General features: G+C 36.5%; 1 protein-coding gene across 1 annotated transcript; it reads right to left on the bottom strand.

Moving 5' to 3' along the window:
* Window positions 1-787: 787 nt before the first annotated feature.
* On the bottom strand, window positions 788-21952 carry LOC121383142. Its single transcript, XM_041513005.1, has 4 exons — window positions 21948-21952; window positions 19641-19708; window positions 17546-17967; window positions 788-937 (listed from the first exon to the last, which is right to left on the bottom strand). Exons 1-4 carry the CDS (start codon window positions 21950-21952, stop codon window positions 896-898), a joined length of 537 nt encoding a protein of 178 aa, XP_041368939.1. The 3' UTR covers window positions 788-895.
* Between the last annotated feature and the right edge of the window lie 217 nt (window positions 21953-22169).

Raw genomic sequence — 22169 nt, 5'->3', positions numbered from 1 at the left:
TTATCTCACTACCAAGTACACATGAAGTCATCCACTGATGTAATTAACAAATTACACACTTCTTGGCTAATGTCTATTTCCTCAAAGTAAAAATCTACTTTTGTAGACACAATTTTAATCAATTATCTAAGTGATCAGAGTAGATTTCTGTTTCTTTATTTTTTTAAATATGATTTTTATTAAATAGATTTGAATAAAGTACCACTGAAGGTTCATTTACCTTTAATATACATATACATATACATACATGTATACATGTATACATACATACATACATACATACATACATACACACATACATACACACACACACACACACACACACATACATACGTGACAGTGTGTGAGTGTGTGTGTGTAACCGGCCTCGGTGGCGTAGTGGTAAAGCCATCGGACTACAGGCTGGTAGTACAGGGTTCGCAACCCCGTATCGGCTCTAGCCCATAGCATGTTCTCATGGACTCATTGCATAGGTGTAAGGCTACTACACCCTCATTCTCTCTCCCTAACCACTAACCCACTGTCCTGGACAGACAGCCCAGATAACTGAGGTGTGTGCCCAAGACAGCGTGCTTGAACCTTAATTGGATATAAGCACGGAAATAAGTTGAAATAAATGTGTGCGTGTGTGAAATACATATGTATAAGTAAACATTTTTTTATTTTTTTAATGACACCACTAGAGCACATTGATTCATTGGATGTCAAACATTTGGTAATTCTGACATAGTCTTAGAGAGGAAACCCACTATATTTTTTAATTAGAAGCAGGTAATCTTTTATATGCACCATACCACAGCTTTTGATATACATGTACCAGTGGTGGTGCACTGGCTGTAATAAGAAATAGCACAATGGTCCAATAAAAATGGATCGATCCTAGACCGACCATGCTTTACCAGTGGGCTACGCCCGGCCCCTCCAATTTATGTTGACACTGAAAATTAAATATGAATATGAATTATTCATCAACTATCTAACTGATCAGGGTAGATTTCCATTTTATTACATATGTGCATTTACATTTCCATTAAAATTATATTATTTTCTTTTAAGTAGATGTGAATAATCTTACTGTATGTTTACTACCGATGTCAGTGGCAGTTTTCAGAAAAACAGACATGTAACATTTCAAAAGGGTGGATTTTATGATACTTATCTACTGAGGGTACATGGATATCATCCACCGAGGGTAGTTTTCCTTTAATATGTTATATTACATTACACATATGTTGGCTAATGTACATTTCAGCTACGTAAACACCTTCCCATGTAGACATGACAATTCAATATGAATGTGATGGCTTAATCTATTATTTAACTGATCAGGGTAGATTTTCTTTTCATGTGTGAAAGTGGGTTTTTTTTTTTTTTTTTTTTTTTTGTAACAAGATGTCAATAATCTTACTACATATTTACTATCCATGTCAGGAGTGGTTTTCAGAAAAGATGACTCTTAAAATTTCAAAAGCGTGGATTTTACCATACTTAACTACCGAAGGTATATGGACATCATCCACCGAGGGTAGTTTTCCTTTAATATGTTATATTACATTACACATATGTTGGCTAATCTATATTTCAGCTACGTAAACACCGTTCAATGTAGACATGACAATTCAATATGAATGTGATGGCGTAATCTATTATTTAACTGATCAGGGTAGATTTTCTTTTCATGTGTGAAAGTGATTTTTATTTAAATTTTTTTGGTAACAAGATGTTAATAATCTTACTGCATATTTACTATCCATGTCAGGAGTGGTTTTCAGAAAAGATGACTCTTAAAATTTCAAAAGCGTGGATTTTACCATACTTAACTACCGAAGGTATATGGACATCATCCACCGAGGGTAGTTTTCCTTTAATATGTTATATTACATTACACATATGTTGGCTAATGTATATTTAAGCTACGTAAACACCTTCTCATGTAGACATGACAATTCAATATGAATGTGATGGCTTAATCTATTATTTAACTGATCAGGGTAGATTATCTTTTCATATGTAAAAAAAAAAAAAAAAAAAATAAAAAAATTGTTATTTAAAAAAAAAAAATAGATATGAATAACCTTACTGCATATTTACTATATATGTCAGAAGTAGTTTTCAGAAAAGGAGATCCTTAACATTTCAAAGGGGTGGATTTTACAGTATGGTACCTAACTACTGAGGATACATGGATATCATCCACCAAGGGTACTTTTCCTTTAATATGGTACATTACATTACATATATGTTGGTTAATGTATATTTGAGCTGAGTAAACACCTTCTAATGTAGACATGACAATTTAATATGAATATGATGGCTTAATCGATTATCTAACTGATTAGGGTGGATTTTCTTTTCATATGAAAATTTTAATTTTAATTTAATTTAATTTTTATTATTATTTTTTTTTAATAGATATGAATAACCTTACTGCATATTTACTATGTCAGGGGTAGTTTTAGAAAAGGAGATTCTTAACATTTCAAAAGGGTGAATTTTACTGTACCTAACTACCGAAGGTACATGGATATATATATATATGGCTAATGTATATTTCAGCCAAGTAAACACCTTCTATTGTAGACATGACAATTAAATATGTATATCATGGATTAATCCATTATCTAAATGATCAGAGTACATTTCCAAATTAAAAGAAATTATTATTATTATTATTATTATTTAAAAATATATATGAATAACCTTATGGTACATGTATGTTTACTGTCAGTGCTAGGGATAGTTCTAGGAAAATGAGACACTTAAGATTTCATTAGGGTGGATTTTACAGTACCCAACTACCGAGGGTACATTATCGTCCACCAAGGGTACTTTTCCCAAAAGATGTTATATTAATTTACATATTTGTTAACTAATGTATATTTCAGCTAAGTAAACACCTTATGTAGACACTATATGTGATAGATTAATCCATTATCTAAATGATCAGTGTAGATGTCTAAATTGTATATAATGTTTTTATTTTGTAATCAAATATATGTGAATAACCAACCTTACAGTATGTTTACTATCCATGCTAGTAATGTAGCGACTTAGCTGATCAATTGTGCATTTTTCTGTGAAAGCATGAACATTGGCAAATAGTTAGAGTAACCCAATACAAGGATATTTAGTCCAGGGCCCACTGGAAATTGCACCCTGTATGGCTGCCATCTTGAAATCCAAGATGGCCACCATTGCAGACCTGTTTTGTTTAATATCTCCTTAACTAATACACATATCGAGAGAGTTGAAATGCCTATACCCACATGTTAGGGGACAAGGAATCCAGTGGTGACAGAAGTGTTTGCAAATTGTGGCTGCCATCTTGAAATCAAAGATGGTCGCCGTCCACATGCTATTTTGCCAATCTGATTAACAGCTCTACTGGGTCCGACAGTAGATCTAACAGCATTGCGTGGACTCCCATGTCCAGGTGACATTTCATCTATAAATAACAATTTAAATATCGACCAATTACACTTCGCCTTTTATAGCGTTATTCGGGAGCATACAAATTCTAAAAATATCGGGCGAGACTATTTATGCAATAGGCGACCTTGTTGGTCTATTTCAACACTGAAAAAACAGGGGGAAAGTGCAGTAATAAACTCTGGATTGTATACTAGTATAAACAGATTTTATGGCTATACCATCACAGGGGTTTTTTTTGTCTTGAAATGAATTTTATATAAAATGTTATATTGAAATTAGTTTTCAGCATATTTCGTAATTCACCCGAATCATTTCGTATACCCTCGGCATAATCCCAAATGTTTTCAAATTCTTTTCAAATCACTGGCATGATTTTGCAAGTAAGGTTTTGATTGGTCGAATGAAAGGTCAACTGGACCTCATCCAATGGGCTGCTGTTAGATCCACATGTAATAGTGGAGCTAATTTTAATTAGATTGCTATTTTGCTCAATATATCATTTAGTAGAAAAGATATCATTACAGATTTAACACCTAGACTGACATATCAGGGGTCTAAGAATCCAATGGTGAAATCGAATATATGGCTGTCATCTTGAAATCCAAGATGGCCACCATCCACAAGCTATTTTACTCAATATCTCATAAAATATAAAATATATTAATACAGTTTTAACACCTATAATAACATTAATCATCGGCTATTGTCACTATAGGTACTTGTGCGATCATACATCAAAATGACAAATCTTGCAATAATAGTGGTCATCCTGTTCTGTTATAAAGACAGGCTGCAGGTTCTGAAATCAAAAGTCTTAAATGAGTGGCAAGCAGTGTGGACCATACCACTAACAAGTCAGCAGGTGTGCAGGCAGAATTAATGGAATTTTCTGTAAGGAGACTGGAATTTTAGGTGATGGTAAAGATCTTGTCACAAAGGTAGTGTTGGACAGCTCAGTATTTTATATAGCGCAACTGACAGAAACAAGCGGACACTTATAAACAATGGGGAATGGGGAAAGCTAACGAAACATGAGTGGCACCCAGAGGCATCAATGGCTTCACTATGAGAGCTGACTGATTTCTTTAAATGCACTTGCAAATTTATGGCTCATTAATAGGAGATGGCATAAATATAATATAAAAAACCCCAGAATTACAAGTAGTGAAATGTTTAAGCAACACTTTGACAGCAAATTAGAATTTACATTGTCAAATGGGCCAGATACCGAAACACACACCCCCCCCCCCCCCCCCCCCCCCCGGGATTTTTGGAGACAAGTATTTTTAGATACCTCATTATATATGAATTTAATATCTGCTTGTCTGCAGCAAAAATGTTGGTGGATTAAAAAAATATCGCCATTTGAATGGGGGTACCGTTGCACATTTTGTGTCCCAAGAAAAATTAAATATAGTGATAAAGTTGTCATCCATATAAATTTTTAACAGATATAAGGCCAAAATGAATGATATTCATCCTATACTAGACGTTAATAGTAACAAACCACTTGAACATTGCCATGCAGTTTTTTCATATACTATGTTTGTAATACTCAGGACATTTCAAATTCATTGACTCACAATATTGCTAGATACCCCATGGTTTTATTTTTTGGGAAAAGACACTTCACCATCATAATTGGTGTCGGCTTTAAAGTAAAAGCACTTGTGCTCGGTAGTCCAGGAATCCCTGTTTTCATTGGCTAATATTTTTGCCAAAAATGTATAATTTTCACCTTGATACATTCAAGTTTGCTCGTGTTAAAAAAAGCAGTGAAATAGTCCAGGTATTTACAAATATTTTTCAAATCTGTGTGGAACCATTCACCTTGATCGGAAAATTTGCCCTGTTAAAAATAAATACATCAGACACTCAAACGTGCCCTACAGGCACACCCACCAACAGATTGCCTTCAGACAAGATATACTCATCTTGAAAAATCCCGGGGGGGGGGTTATAGTGGGCCCACGGTCTAAAACCATTAACAAACATAACTGAACACATTTTATTCTGACCGAGCACATTGAGTTTGCATCTTTTAATGTCAGGATACCAACTTTTAAGTATGTAAATACTGTCCGAGTTTAAATATTTATTATAAGCAATTCCTTATTTTTATAAACCATAGTCAAACATTTAAAACAACAGAACATGTCGATTAGATTTGGATGTCCAAATTTATAAGCAAGCTATTTCCCTGATTTGGCCACCATTTTGTCCGCCATCTTGGATTTTTCTTGAAGGGTGCCCAGGTGGCACCCAGTAGATTATTGATGTGCACCAAATTGTGCAGACTTTGAACCCAAATTGGAATTTGGCTATTCACATTTTTATTTTTTTTAATTATAATAATAATAAAAAAAAATTAAAATAATTTCTTATAATATGGAAATCTACCCTGATCATTTAGATAATGGATTAATCCATCATATACTTATTTAGTTGTTAGTGTCTATATAAGAAGGTGTTTACTTAGCTAAAATATATATTAGCTAACAAACAAGTAAATTAATATATACCATATTTTGGGAAAAGTATCCTCGGTGGATGATCATGTAACCCGGTAGTTAGGTACTATTGAAATCTTAAGTGTCTCATTTTCCTAGAACTATCCCTATCACTGATAGTAAACATACAGTGAGATTATTCACATATATATATATTTTAAATTAAATAAAAAAAATAGTAATTTAATTCTTATAATTTGGAAATCTAGCCGTATCATTTGGATATTGGATTAATCCACCATATACATATTTAATTATTAGTGTCTATATAAGAAGGTGTTTACTTAGATAAAATATACAATAACTAACAAAGAAAGGAAATATTTTATTTAACGATGCACTCAACACATTTTATTTATGGTTATATGGCATCAGACATATGGTTAAGGACCACACAGCTATAGAGAGAGAGGAAACCCACTGTCGCCACTTCATGGGCTACTCTTTTCAATTAGCAGCAAGGGATCTTTTATATGTACTATCCCACAGACAGGGTAGTACATACCACAACCTTTGATATGCCAGTCGTGCTGGAACGAGAAATCAATAGCTAACAAATACATAAATTAATATACCATATTAAGGAAAAAGTAGGCCTACACTCAGTGGATGATATTGTACCCTATTGAAATCTTAAGTGTCTCAATTTCCTAAAACTATCCCTAGCACTGATAGTAAACATACAGTAAGGTTATTCACATATATTTAAAAAAAAAAAAAATAATAATAATAAAAATAATAATAATAATTTCTTATAATTTGGAAACCTACCCTGCTCATTTAGATAATGGATTAATCCATCATATATGTATATATATATATATAATTTAATTATTAGTGTTTATATAAGAAGGTGTTTACTTAGCTGAAATATATATTAGCTAACAAATAAGTAAACTAATATACCATATTTTGGGAAAAGTACCTTCGGTTGATGATCTTGTACCCTCGGTAGTTCGGTACCATAAAATCCACCCTATTGAAATCTTAAGTGTCTCATTTTCCTAGAACTATCCCTAGCACTGATTGTAAACATACAGTGAGATTATTCACATATATATATATATATTTTAAAGTAAATTTAAAAAAAAAGAAAAAAAAAGTAATTTAATTCTTATAATTTGGAAATCTAGCCGTATCATTTGGATATTGGATTAATCCACCACATACATATTTAATTATTAGTGTCTACATAAGAAGGTGTTTACTTAGATAAAATATACAATAACTAACAAAGAAAGGAAATATTTTATTTAACGATGCACTCAACACATTTTATTTATGGTTATATGGCATCAGACATATGGTTAAGGACCACACAGCTATAGAGAGAGAGGAAACCCACTGTTGCCACTTCATGGGCTACTCTTTTCAATTAGCAGCAAGGGATCTTTTATATGTACCATCCCACAGACAGGGTAGTACATACCACAACCTTTGATATGCCAGTCGTGCTAGAACGAGAAATCAATAGCTAACAAATACATAAATTAATATACCCTTTTATATAATTTACATATACATTTAATATAACATTTTATTTATGGTTATATGGCATCAGACATATGGTTAAGGACCACACAGCTATAGAGAGAGAGAGGAAACCCACTGTCGCCACTTCATGGGCTACTCTTTTCAATTAGCAGCAATGGATCTTTTATATGAACCATCCCACAGACAGGGTAGTACATACCACAACCTTTGATATGCCAGTCGTGCTGGAATGAGAAATCAATAGCTAACAAATACATAAATTAATATACCATATTAAGGAAAAAGTAGGCCTACACTCGGTGGATGGTATTGTACCCTATTGAAATCTTAAGTGTCTCAATTTCGTAAAACTATATATATATTAAAAAAAAAAAATAATAATAATAATAAAAATAATAATAATAATAATTTCTTATAATTTGGAAACCTATCCTGATCATTTAGATAATGGATTAATCCATCATATACATATTTAATTATTAGTGTTTATATAAGAAGGTGTTTACTTAGTCTTAGCTGAAATATATATTAGCTAACAAATAAGTAAACTAATATACCATATTTTGGGAAAAGTACCTTCGGTAGATGATCTTGTACCCTCGGTAGTTCGGTACCATAAAATCCACCCTATTGAAATCTTAAGTGTCTCATTTTCCTAGAACTATCCCTAGTACTGATAGTAAACATAAAGTATGTTTATTCACAAATATTAAAAAATAGTAATAATAAAAATAGAAAAAAATAATAACTTGTTATAATTTGAAAATCTACCCTTATTAGTTAGATAATGGATATACATATTTAATTATTAGTGTCTACATAAAGTGTTTACTTATCTGAAACATACAATAGCTAACAAATACATAAATTAATATACCATATTAAGGAAAAAGAAAGAAAGAAATAATTTTTTTATTTAACGACGCACTCAACACATTTTATTTACGGTTATATGGCGTCAGACATATGGTTAAGGACCACACAGATTTTGAGAGGATCTTTTATTTGCGCTTCCCACAGGCAGGATAGGACAAACCATGGCCTTTGTTGAACCAGTTATGGATCACTGGTCGGTGCAAGTGGTTTACACCTACCCATTGAGCCTTGCGGAGCACTTACTCAGGGTTTGGAGTCGGTATCTGGATTAGAAATCCCATGCCTCGACTGGGATCCGAACCCGCTACCTACCAGCCTGTAGACCGATGGCCTACCACGACGCCACCGAGGCCGGTCTAAGGAAAAAGTACCCTCAGTGAATGATCTTGTACTGTTGGTGGTTAAGGTACTCTAAAATACAGCCTATTAAATTCTTAAGTGTCTCATTTTCCTACAACTATTCCTAGCATGGATAGGAAACATACAGTAAGGTTATTCACATACCCGGTATATTTTAACAAAAATAAATGAAGGAAGGAAATGTTTTATTTAACGATGCACTCAACACATTTTTATTTCTGGCTATATGGCGTCAGACAGGAAGGGATCTTTTATATGCACCATCCCACAGACAGGATAGTACATACCACGGCCTTTGTTACACCAGTTGTGGAGCACTGGCTAGAACGAGAAATAGCCCAATGGGTCCGACAGGGATTGATCCCCGACTTACCTCACATCAAGCGAATGCTTAATCTACTGGGCTACGTCCCGCCCCACTTTTACAAAAATAGAAAATGAAAATTACAAATAACAAATTGTAAATATACCCTGATCATTTAGATAATGGATTAATCCATCATATTCATATTTAATTTTCAGTGTCTGCATAAGAAGGCATTTATTTAGCTGAAATTAACATTACATATAAAATGGAAAATCTACCCTGATAAAATTGAAATCTGAAGTTTCTCATTTTTGCAAAATCTACCCCAGTATATATAGTACATGTGCAGCTTTGGTGCAATCTAAAGCCCTGACATTAGCCAAATATCATGTACCACATTGTTAGGTCAGTTGTTCGGTCAATTTAACCTCACCGTACCTGTAGGTGATAGATTATGAATTAACGCACGATTATATATTAATTTTTTACATATACTGTATATATATTCATGTTTACATATCTGATACAGACGTTACCCCACCCCCCCCCCCCCCAAAAAAAAAAAAAAAAACCCCACCCAAACTATGCAATATATTATATTATTAATATTGTGTCATGTTTACAAACGATTAACATTACAGCGTTGTTTGTCATAAACTCTGTTACTCAGTTGCCGAGTTGACGACAGGTGTATTCTCGACCATCTCCACAACATTACTAAATTACTACCAAACACTAGATAATGAATGTGGAATTGAAACTAAACTCTCACAAACTGTTGACTGTAAAGGAAGCATTAACACACAGACACTTCGTGTTATTTATGCTGATCAATCCCAAAAAAACTACAACAATAAACCTATACACAACAACCAGTCGGATCCTCATCAATGGCAATGTAGATATCATTCAGCCAGTTCTGCAGGAAATTAAAGCAGCCTATGAAAATGACCCGAGCATTCACACTCAAGACATGCAAATTAAATCAATCATTGAAAAATCACTGCAGAACGACAAAATAGACAAGACACCAGACACTAACCCCAATATACACAGTATAATGTCATGCAGTCTGACAGAGGGGACAAATGAGAACACATTAACTACCCAAAGAATGACAGATCCCATGCAATCACAAGAACTATCTACCACCACAATAAATGAAAGTAGAATTATACCGGAATCTGCTACACCATGTGGGCCAGACAAAGAACCTACAGAGTGTTCACCAACAAATCAGGCCTCAGCTGAAATGCATGAAAGAGTGACGGAACATCAAAGCTCCAAGGAAACAGCAAAAAAAGTCAAGTCCTCAACAGTGTTCACCAACAAATCAGGCCTCTGCGGAAATACATGAAAGAGTGACGGAACATCAAAGCTCCAAGGAAACAGCAGAGTCAGCTGCTCAACTCAGTGTGAAGACCCAGCAGTCACCTCCCTAACTGCCATAGAAATGTCAATTTGCGACTTATTCCTCCAGTTCAAAAGCCTGGCCACCAAAGAGGAAACACACACACCACAAATCCAGCCCACCATGGACAAAACACCACTACAAAATGAAATGACAAATATAACAGCCAGCATCACAGAACTAAAAAAAGCAGTGAATCAGCTCACAGACGGAATGAATAAAAAGATGAAAGATATTTTCGAACGCCTTCCAAGCTACTCACAAATTCTCCAAATAACCCGTAAAGAAATTACAACACAAACAGTCTCAACACAGAAAGACATAGAACTCACTTTAACAAGTACAAAGCAAACACAGACAGACTTCAAGAAATCACCACCAGTGGCATCTGCTCAACAAGAGTCATCTGTCCAACAAGACCAACCTATGGAACAGCCAATGCCATCCACAGCTGAATATGACACAGTCCTCGGACAAAGGAAGCAAACTGCACAAAAGGAACAAACAGAAAAGAACACTGAACACACGTTGAAAACATTGCAAACAACAACTACCACAAAGACCAGTTCTGCAGAGGAAAACAACACACTGACTAATCAAAACCCAACAGTCAATGGAAATGAAGGACACAACCACCAAAGGGCGCATCAAGATGTTCTCATCATTGGGGACTCAAACACAAGGATGATTCGCCCCCGAAACATAGTGCCCAATAAACAGTCATCACGGGTTGTACTAGGGGAAAAAACCATTAGAGGTGCAATAAAATTCATTACAAACATGAAGATATCACCATCCCACATCATCATTCAGACAGGAGGGAATGACATTGACAGGAATGAAGAAGCCACAGTATTAAAGGAATTTGAAGAACTCATAAGCTCAATGAAAAACTTGAAAAATACACAAGGATACATCAGCGTAACATTTCACCAGAACATCCCTGAATCGAAAAAACGGAGCCTCGACGATCATTTTCACACACTATGCACACACAGCTCAGTCACATATGCAAGTGTAATGAACCATGTTTTTATCCATTTAACTTTTCTGCCCTATTTTCTTTTTTTAGTTGTAATTTTATTTTGTTATATTCTCTATTTCTTCTGTATTAACTATACTAATCACTATTTACTAACTGAATAATACTGCTGGGATAAAAACATGGAATTCATTGTTATTAAGATAAAATTTTAAGTAGGGTAATATTTAAAGGTTTTACGGTAATTTAACAGGAAGTAAAATATATATTTTTATTTGTATTTTCTTTTAATTAATTTTTTTTATTTTGTTAAGTGGATACACTATTGTAGTAATAACAGAATATTTTGGTGAATTTTAGGCGTAATTGTTATGGGTAATAATTTTTATATGATTGTTTATTTGGGATGAACCAATGAGATACGATTTCGTCCTTGTGTTGCCCGTGTGGTCAAACTTGGAACTTTACTTTTTGATGTGTTTTCATAGGGTCAACACGTAAGTTATTATGGTTTGGGTAAATTAATGTTTTAGGGGGTGTTAAAGCCTAGATTTTAGAGTTTCTTTCTCTCTCTCTCTCCATTTCAATATGCTTTATTACTGGCTATGGGGTTAATCGTTGTACATTGTTAGTAAAAGAATTGTCATTTTGTTGGTTGTGCATGGGGGTGCACGTCATTTATTTTTCTTGGAAATATTATTTCTAAACATGCAGATAAATTTTAGTTATTTGTTTTCCGATATATGTTTGTTTGAGGTTTGGGAGGTGTAGTGAACTCCGTGATAATTCGGCTTTCAAACCAATTGTTGAATTTCTATGTGGGATATTCACATTTGTAATAGGGGCTGTTGCGGAAATTAATTGTAACATGGAAGAATTGTAGTTTTGGGATTTTGGTGTAAATCATCTTTCAAATCAAATTGATAGTTTCTGATAGGGACTATTTTATTTGTAATAGGAGTTGTAGCCTAAATTACCGATATTATAAGTTTTTCATGTAGACCGGTGTTTTATTTGGTATGGAACTTTCAAATAAGTATATTTGTCGGAAATCTCAGGGTAATATTATTGTATAACTTGTCAAATGTCCACAGTATTTTGTTAAGAGCTCTTTGTCTTTGTGTTGAATAAATGTTTTAAAATTGTTGTGTTTTGGTTAACCTTGTGGCAGGTCGTTAGATTACTGGACAGACCATTATTATAAAATGGAGAAAGGAATTAAAAAAACTACATTTAAAAAACGATATTTGCCAAATAGTTTTTAAAAAAATCAGTGATATTTGATATTTGTATAGTTTTATCTAGTTCATCAAGATAAACGTCTCCGGCACGATATTTATTATTGTGATGTTTATTGCTGTGCCGTAACGTTTATCCATTGGATCGAATTTTCCATTTCAGTCACGATTTAATAAAATCAGGCATATGTGCTTTATTTAAGAGCCTCAACACGTACAACATATTTTAATAAATTTTAGACAAAAATATTAAGTACAATACCTTTGGTAACCTTTCCAGGATTAGATGTTTGAAGATGACACATTTAAACATTTGAAAGCTATCCCCGGAGTCGGTCACTGGCGAAGTCAGAGGCTGAATCCGGGGCGGGCGTGCCTGAACCCTTGTGGATAGGGGCACGTTAATAGAGTTTCCCATTCCCAAAGCTATTTTTATCCTGGCACATCGAAAATGCGGAATGAAAATTTTGCGGAACGAGAATTATTCGTATCAAGCATTTTACGTGGCAAGAGTACCGTATTTTCCCCACCTCTATTTTAAAGAAATATTTCTTGGAATTAGTTTAAGGTTAGGGTTAGGGTTAGCGATAGTTATATACAATATATTTTAAAACAATTTGTTCTGTAAAACCAACATGAAGTTTATATTTCGTAATCCAGTATCGCTATGTTTTACCTTTGAAAAATTAGACATTTTGACTATTCTGTATAAATATTATCCACACGGGTGCTTTTGATGGTGCTTTTGGAAGAAATATAGGTGACAGAATGATTCTTTAAATTCGTTTTATTTTAAAACGTTCGGTGATTGTCAGTACAGGTCATTACTATGAGATTTTAAGTATTAAAATGCAGTTTCACTTTTGATCCACTGCATATGGTCGAGTGGTACAGTGGTCGGCTACAGTCCCGATGGTCTGGAGTTCGAATCCAGGCCTAGCACTACATCGTTTGTAAAGGTTTTAATGCAATACCCTTCATATTTTTTTTTTCAATACCCCAATAGTGGGGAAAATACGGTACTCTTTCCGTGTTTTTAAATATATTATTACAGGCCATTGCTTACATGTGTTTCAAAGGTTTTTCTTCTTTTTTTCTCTTTTTTGTTTTAATTTCATTTCTTTTTTTTTAGCTATAATTACTTGGCATTAGTTATTTTAGGGGTTTTAATCAGTTAAAAAAAATAAAAAAAATAAAAAATAAATCTAGACACACAAAGAATGGGGAAACAGACAATTTGTAAGTTAAACTGGCAGTTGAAAACAATTTATACATGTAAATCTAACATGTTATAATGATTGTCAGCTCCATGTAATTTATTCCTTGAAACATATTCATGTAACTTTCAAAACTTGTACTATAAGTTATATGTAGTTACATTACAAATCTGCACAGCAATGTACTTAAATAAAGTACTGAAAAAGTATGTTCAACTACATAATTATCAAGCATTAAGTCTCAAATGTTAACCATAACATTTAGAAATTAACATAAATGCATGAACATGTTAACAGTAAATTTACCTGAAGTAATCCTGGTACCAACAAAAGAACAGGAATGATACACATCCATCCCACTACTTGCATGTTATTGTCAAGTGCACACCAGTGTGCAGACAGGTACAAGGCAGTCATTACAAGCAACAGTTGTCATTAATTACTAAACATATTCATATGGTTGCGAGGCAATCCTCAACAACACATTTAATGTTCAAACGGTTAAGTAGAAATCGGAGTACACATCGGTTTAGCCAATGTGCAGACAGGTACCAAGGCAGTCACCACAAGCAGCAGTTGTCATCAAGTCAGTTATGCATTAATTACTATACATGTTCTAACAAATAAATGCGTGATATCTTGCCACCCCGTTTCATCCCTCTGTCTGTCTCCCCCACCCCCTTCTGTTTTGTGTGTGTGTGTGTGTGTGTGTGTGTGTGTGTGTGTGTGTGTGTGTGTGTGTGTGTGTGTGTGTGTGTGTGTGTGTGTGTGTGTGTGTGTGTGTGTGTGTGTGTGTGTGTGTGTGTGTGTGTGTGTGGGAAACATTTATAAATGAAAAAAAACATTTTATTTAGTTAATAATAAAATTAATTAATTTATTTATTATCATTATTATTCAATCAATAATTTATTTATTATAATTACTAACATTCAGTAATTTATTATTATATTATTATTTATTAAGTATTAATTAATTTATTTATTATTATATTATTATTTATTAAGTATTAATTAATTAATTTTGTATTATATTATTTAATTGTTGTTATTAATTTATTATCAATTAATTGATTTTTAAAAAATATTATTCATTAATTAAGTTTATTTATTTATTATTATTAAACGTGATATTCCATTAAATATCGTGGAATAAAATCGTGAACCCGAGACGAATAATAATAAAAATAATCCGATTCCACCAACAGTTTTCAATCACATTTAAAATATGCTCACAATGGCCGGAAGGAATATTCGAGATTTTGTTCGTAACTGAAAATTGGATTAATGCAGGATTACTATTTGGACAAACTGTCTATTTATGCGTAAAACGTGACTCGGGAAGTTTTCTTTATACAGTAAGTGTTTATATTTATTGGTACATCTCATATTTCGCCACGAAATAATTAATTCCATGGTTGTATCGATTCCGCCTGAAATCTGGGCGGAAACTGCACGCTTGTTTTTGCTGTTCAAGTTGTAATCGGGTCCAATAAATGTCAAAATGTTAAAAAACGGACCGTAGATGTTTACCTTGGTGAACTAAGTTTTATCTTGAATCATGAACGCGAAACGATAAACATGAAAACATTAAAACAAATTTTTTAATCACGTCATGATATGATCAGTGAAAAACCCCCACAAATTGTATATATTTTACATAATAGAATAAATAATATAAAAAAGGAATAAGTTATGAATTTTAATTCCCATATATGTGTAAAAAGTACGAGTAAGAAAGAAATAACGTCATCACTGATTGGATGAAATTTGACCTCTACTGGCTCTTGAGATAACAGTACATGTAGCTGTTCTGCTTACTCCCACTTGTTAAAAAAAAAAGGTGGAAACCTTTTGTTAATTTTAAAATCCTTTATAATTATTGGATACACTACATTGAACAATCAACAATAAATACATTTATAGATTATTTCATTATATTTTATGCTATTTCAAGCAGTTTGTATTGCACAAAAGCCTCTTGCTTTCAGACTAGGACGCTCGACCCGACAGCTCCGTACATAGGTGTTGACAGGTGTTGATCGTAACCAGTTGCAAATTCTGGGTCCTTTGTTTTAATTGGGAGTGTAATACCTTGATGGCTCTCTAAACCAAGAATGATGCTATCGTTAACGTCTGTTTAATCTCTTGACCGGCTCAGTGACTTTGACAAATGGCTAGCCTAGTGGCTAGTAGGTCCGACTTCAGTGACTGGCGATATACTTAGGCAGACTTTAAAATCACAAACGTCTGAGACACCAGCCATATTGACCACTATTTATTTATTATTTTAAATAATGCACGAGATACCGATGTCTGGGCTGGCCGGTCCAGTTGACCGATAGGAATTTGTTCCAATAATAGAAATGGACAGGTGCTTCGGACTGACAAGAATGACAAAAGTGGGATCGGCAAACGCGTGTTTTTAAAAAATAATTTCGGTCTCAGAGATCGAGAATCGGTCCCAGACCGGGAAAAAGGGCTTTTCCCCACCCCTGGTGTACAAACATATTCTCTTCCCAAAATTTGGCCTTGTATACTCACCCTCCACATCACATTCACCTTCATACTCGCCACCTACACGACACTACAAAGACCAAGAAGATGATTGGAGAAGAAACTATTATAGAAAACCCCAGCTATAATACACACAACCAATTTGGAAACAATCTGTACACGAAGGACAATCATATACAATCAACAACAATACGACCAACAGAAATCAAGCACAAGGACCCCACCCTAGGCGTAACTCACACTTCAACATACCACTCTCCAATTACTTGAAGGCACTAGAATCTCGTTTAATCTCTAAAAGAAGATTCTGTGTCATATCCAGTTAACAATTAACCATGCTTGAATATGTATTAATATTGTACCCTTTACTATGCAATATTTACTTAACCATTTTGACTAGTATACTTCCAGCCATTTGTATCAGGATAACATCCATACAGGTTTTTGTGCCAAACAGGTATGTACATCATATCTGATATTATTCATGTGCTATTTAACTATATTATATGACTAATGAGACTAACCCATGCATGTTGGTGCTATAGAAACATTGTGTATGCATCACTGTACCTTTATGTGTGAGTGTGTGTGTGTGGGTGGGTGGGGGGGGGGGGGGGGGGGGGGGGGGTGCATGCGTGTGTGCATGCGTGTGTGTGCAGGTGTGTGTGCAGGTGTGGACATGTATATATATATAGTATTATTTGTAGTATTTTAACATCATCACTATCATCACCATCACCACTATCATCACTATCATGGATCGGACTCTATTAGAGTAAGGTAATAACACTAGGAGCTGTAATGTACTTAGACTAAGGTAAGAAAACTTTTTATTATAACAGGAAAATTTATTTACATAGAGACAAGCCGTTAGGACCTTCGCTAGTTTAAACATATTGTATACCGTGAATTTTCACGGACTAAGTTGATAAACCACTAGCGACTCGTTACATTATATTAAGAAACACCACTTTGTAAAGTTAAAACCGCTAGGACTTTAGTAAAACGTATTTGTGGATTTGATTTCATAGAACTGTTTTTTCATTTCATGTATTAATATTGTTTAAACTCTAACCAAAAGCAACTTAGGGCGAAAACGCTGTTAAACCTACAGAACTACAACAAAATAACGAAAATTTCTGGCTCTGTTCAGGTCCGCACAGAAAAGCCTTTGTCTAAATACTAAACTCGCTATATTAACTACCTTTTTTTTCTCCAGCTGTCTTTCAATGAAGGTGGACGTGTCTACCTGCGCTCTCGAGCTACCCCCCCACCTGGGGGGACTGATTGCCAGCTTCGGCTCCATGTTGGAGTTTCGAGTCACGTACACCGGGTCACGGACTGGAAGAGGAAGAAGAAGGAAGAAACCAGTGCTAGGGACGGCCCAGGGGGGGGACAAAGCTGGCGGCTCAACCACCAGTGGCGCTCCCTTCTGTGACACCGAGTCCTCCGGAGAGCAAGCAACCGCAAGCGGGCCCTGCAACCCAGGAACGGCCGTACACCACCCAGGACATCGAGATGTTCCAAAGAACGAGTGTGCCACCACCGACTTAGACCTCCACCCCAAAGACGACGACTCCGGTGCAGCGGTCAATAACGACCGCTCCCGTCGAGTCGCCACATGGACTTGTTTTTTGAAAAGGAAGGCGGGGACTCACCGGCTGTCTTTCAATGAAGGTGGACGTGTCTACCTGCGCTCTCGAGCTACCCCACCTGGGGGACTGATTGCCAGCTTCGGACAACCATGTTGGAGTTTCGAGTCACGTACACCGGGTCACGGACTGGAGGGCAGAGCTAGAAGGAAGAAACCAGTGCGTTAGGGAGTGACGGCCCAGGGGGGACAAAGCTGGCGGCTCAACCGCCAGTGGCGCTCTCCCTTCTCAGTGACACCGGCCCCCACGGTAGAGTCTCTCCGGAGAGCAAGCAACCGAGCAACCAGGACCCTGAAACCAAACCTTAAATACCACGGAACGGCCGTACACCACCCAGCGCAAATAACCTTAAAACCTTTTTGGCCAAGATGTTCCAAAGAACGAGTGTGCCACCGTAGACCTTTTTAGTTAGACGAAGGAATCGACCTCTCCACCGAACACAAAGACGACGACTATCGGTCCCCGCGCCGGTGCAGCGGTCAAAAACGACACCCCCCAACCCTTTTCTGTCCTGGACTCTCAAAGGCCAGAGACCATGCCTCAGGACAGGCCTCCCTTTCGTGGAGGATATGAGCCCCCCCCCAGGAAATAGGTAAAAAAAAAAGAAGAAAAAGTAACCCCCCCCCAAAAACACCCAGAAACAAAAACAAACCAAGGGAAACCAGAAATAACACGAGAGGTAGAAATTCATGTCCTAACCCAGGACATAAAGAAACCCCCCCCAAAATACACTCCCAACCCAGTAAGCCCACACCAGAAAAGGCAGAAAATACAAAATAGATAAGGAATCAAATCCGGATACTGAATTCGTCAGCCTCAACCCCCACCTTAAATCAAAGGAGCTGGCGCTAAACCTAGCACACAAATCCACCTGCCGCCCCACTCCCGCGACTCCTAGGAGCTCAGTAAAGCGGCCCGGGTCCCTCAATCTGAGCCAAGAGGCTAACCTGTTTTCGGACAGCGAACCAGACGATGAGATGGATATCCATGATATCCATCCAGAAATAGCCATAAAAAACAAATTTGACGTACTCGCCACCCCGGGCAGAAGCCACAAAAAAGCGAAAATAGCAAAACAGAACTGTAGCATAAAAGGAATAAGACAGGTCATCATCAATGGAGAAAACCCCAGTCCATACCAGTATGTATACTGGCAAAAGTTCCTTAGCGAAACAACAACGAACCCCCCCTCAAAGCCTTCTACCACACCCAGCTAACCAATGGAACCACCTACATTAAAGGGGAGGAAACAAAGCTAGAGGCGCTAAGCCCATTAATCCAGCTAACAATGAACCCAAAAACCGAAAGTAGGGATAAAATACAACTAAAAACAATAGAAAAGGAAATAAACGAATGTGAGGTGGAAACAATCAACTTCGAGACCAGCCAAACCAGCACGGATAGCAAAAACCTCCACATGTTGATTCAAAAAACCCTAGAAGTAGGAAACGCACCCAAAACCTGTCATAAAAAGCTAGATTTCGTAACTAAACCAACGGCAAATCCAACAACAGGGGCGGACCCCATAGAAGCAACCGCGTCCACCACACTCGCCAAAAAAAAAAATGGCCGCTAAAACCAATGCAGGTAGCCTTTGGCCCCAACCGAGACTAAACCAAACCAGTCAAGCGTACAAACGATACCCACCAACTAAAGCAACAAACGAAAAGAGAACAACCTCCTCTAAACGAACCCCAGCGAAAAGCATAAACTTCCTGAAAACCAAAACGATAAAAATAACCCAAACTAGAGACAGGATCTCCAAACAAGAAAAAAGTGCAGCCAGCAAAACCATTAACAAAGCGATTACCATTACCTCCAAAACTATCCCCCCCCCCTACTCTCAATCTCCTTCTCAAACGGCAATCCCCCACCCTCCCTCACCCCAACCCAAAAACCCACCTCCCACACCAGCCCAACTATCACCACCACCCCGCCTACCCCCACCCCTACCTCCAGCTCAACCCAAGAACCCACCTTCACCGATACCCTACCACCCCTAGTTTCCATCCCAATCCAGAACCTAAATCCTACCCCAACCCCCCATGCACCCACTCCTACCCTGACATCACCCCATAACCCACCACCGACGACCCAAGCCAACCCACCGAGCAGCCAACCAGCCAAATCCACCAACAAATGGCTGGTAAACCCCCCCCCCCCCCAAGAAACTACCAAATCTGCACTACAGGCTGGAAACCCCCAACTCAAAATTGATGAAATTAACATTTGGACCAACGGCTATCTACTCATTACAGCAGACACAACCGTCAACAACTGGATTTACATCTTAGGTCACCGGCATAAACTTCGAGTACGAATTAAAACCCTCTAAATGCCACCACTGTCAACAATGGGGCCATGGGGCCAACAAATGCAGACAACACAGGGAGCTCCCAACATGCCACAGATGCGGCCAAAAACACCCTAGAAGCTCCCTAAACTCCCCATGTATGTGACCCATCCAGTGCCCCAACTGCCTACTAAAAAAAAGCACCGCCACAGGGCAAGATCAAATCAGCTATACTCTACCTCTAGGGTTACATCTGGCATATGTTTTAGTAGTGTTATCGCTCTATAACAGAATCTGGGAGGAAGGCCGTATGCCCACAGCATGGAAGCATGCAGAGTGTTTTAGCCTCCCAAAGGCAGGAAAGGACCACTCCCTCCCGAGGAGTTATAGACCGATAACACTCACATCGCACATGTGCAAAACGCTAGAAACTATTATCAATAAAAGACTAAATAACTACTTACTAGAGAATAAACTAATTACAAATGTACAAAGCGGATTCAGAACTAAGCACTCAACAATTGACCAGATAGTTAGACTACAAAATAGCATAAATGACGCCTTCCGCAAGTCCAATAAAGTACTGGCAATCTTTATAGATATAGAAAAAGCATTTGATATGGTATGGCGCCAGGGACTGCTCAATAAACTAAAAACTAACGGTATTAAAGGCAATATGTTCAACTTCATTAATAATTTTATTCACAACAGATCAATATCAGAGTAAACGGACACTACTCACAAAAAAACGAAATAATAAATGGTATCCCACAAGGTTCGGTCCTATCACCAACCTTATTCAATATATTTATCAACGACATAACTAAAGCACTCGATGCTAAAAGTAAAATTAAATCAACCACTCAACTAAATACAGCACTCTTCGCTGACGACTGCGCCATTTGGCGCACAGGCAGAATAACCAAAAATTTATTTAGCCTAATGCAAAACGATATGAATAAATTAAATAAATGGGCCCAGGACTGGGGCATCAAACTATCGGAAACCAAAACAGTCTGTATGCTATTCCATAAAGTCAACTCGGCCGATAATCACCAAATAACTTCAAATAATAAACCAATTCCAAGGGTCAAAAATGTTAAATTCTTAGGAGTCACATTCGACTCAAAATTAACCTTTAGTGACCATATAAATAACATAATCAGACAATCTAAGAATACACTAAACTTACTAAGAGCAATCTCAGGCACCAGTTGGGGGGCGCAAACGGAAGCAATGCTTATGGTTTACAAAGCATGTATACTCTCCAGGATAGACTATGGAGCCCAAGCCTACAGCTGCGCCGACCCCAAACTACTGCAAAAATTAGATGTTATCCAAAATCAAGCATTAAGAACAATAGCCAAAGTTCCACGTAATACTAGCGGCCAAAGCTTAGAAGTAGAATTTAACATCATGCCACTTAAATACCGCCGCAATATTCAACATCTTAACTACCACCTCAAAATTCACTCGCTTAAGTTAGACCATCCAGTTCAGGAACTTGCTCCTATAATAACTAAACCAGGACTAGAATTTAATAAAAACAAAAAACTCAATGACTCATTTGCCACTAGGGCCAGTAAACTAGAACTAGAAGTCGGAATTGATCACATACCAGTAGCTCTATATAACATTAATCGGCCTATGGAGTGACTTACTCCATATCTAATTAAATAAGCCACGGACGAAACACCATTTCCACCCTTTAAAAAAGTCCTGTTTGAAGCAGCAGCCAACGAAAATTACCCAGAGCACATCCATATTTACACGGATGGCTAAAACCCCCCAGATAATGGTAGGGTTGGCTTCGCAATAGTAGAAGAAAAAATATCTAAACCTTCTAAACTTGTTAAATATATCTAAACATTCTAAACTTGTTA

Source organism: Gigantopelta aegis, chromosome 1, assembly GCF_016097555.1.
Source record: "Gigantopelta aegis isolate Gae_Host chromosome 1, Gae_host_genome, whole genome shotgun sequence".
Classification (NCBI taxonomy): Eukaryota; Metazoa; Mollusca; class Gastropoda; order Neomphalida; family Peltospiridae; genus Gigantopelta; species Gigantopelta aegis.
The sequence above is the reverse complement of the archived record's forward strand: the minus strand, read 5'-3'. Positions and strand labels throughout refer to the sequence as shown.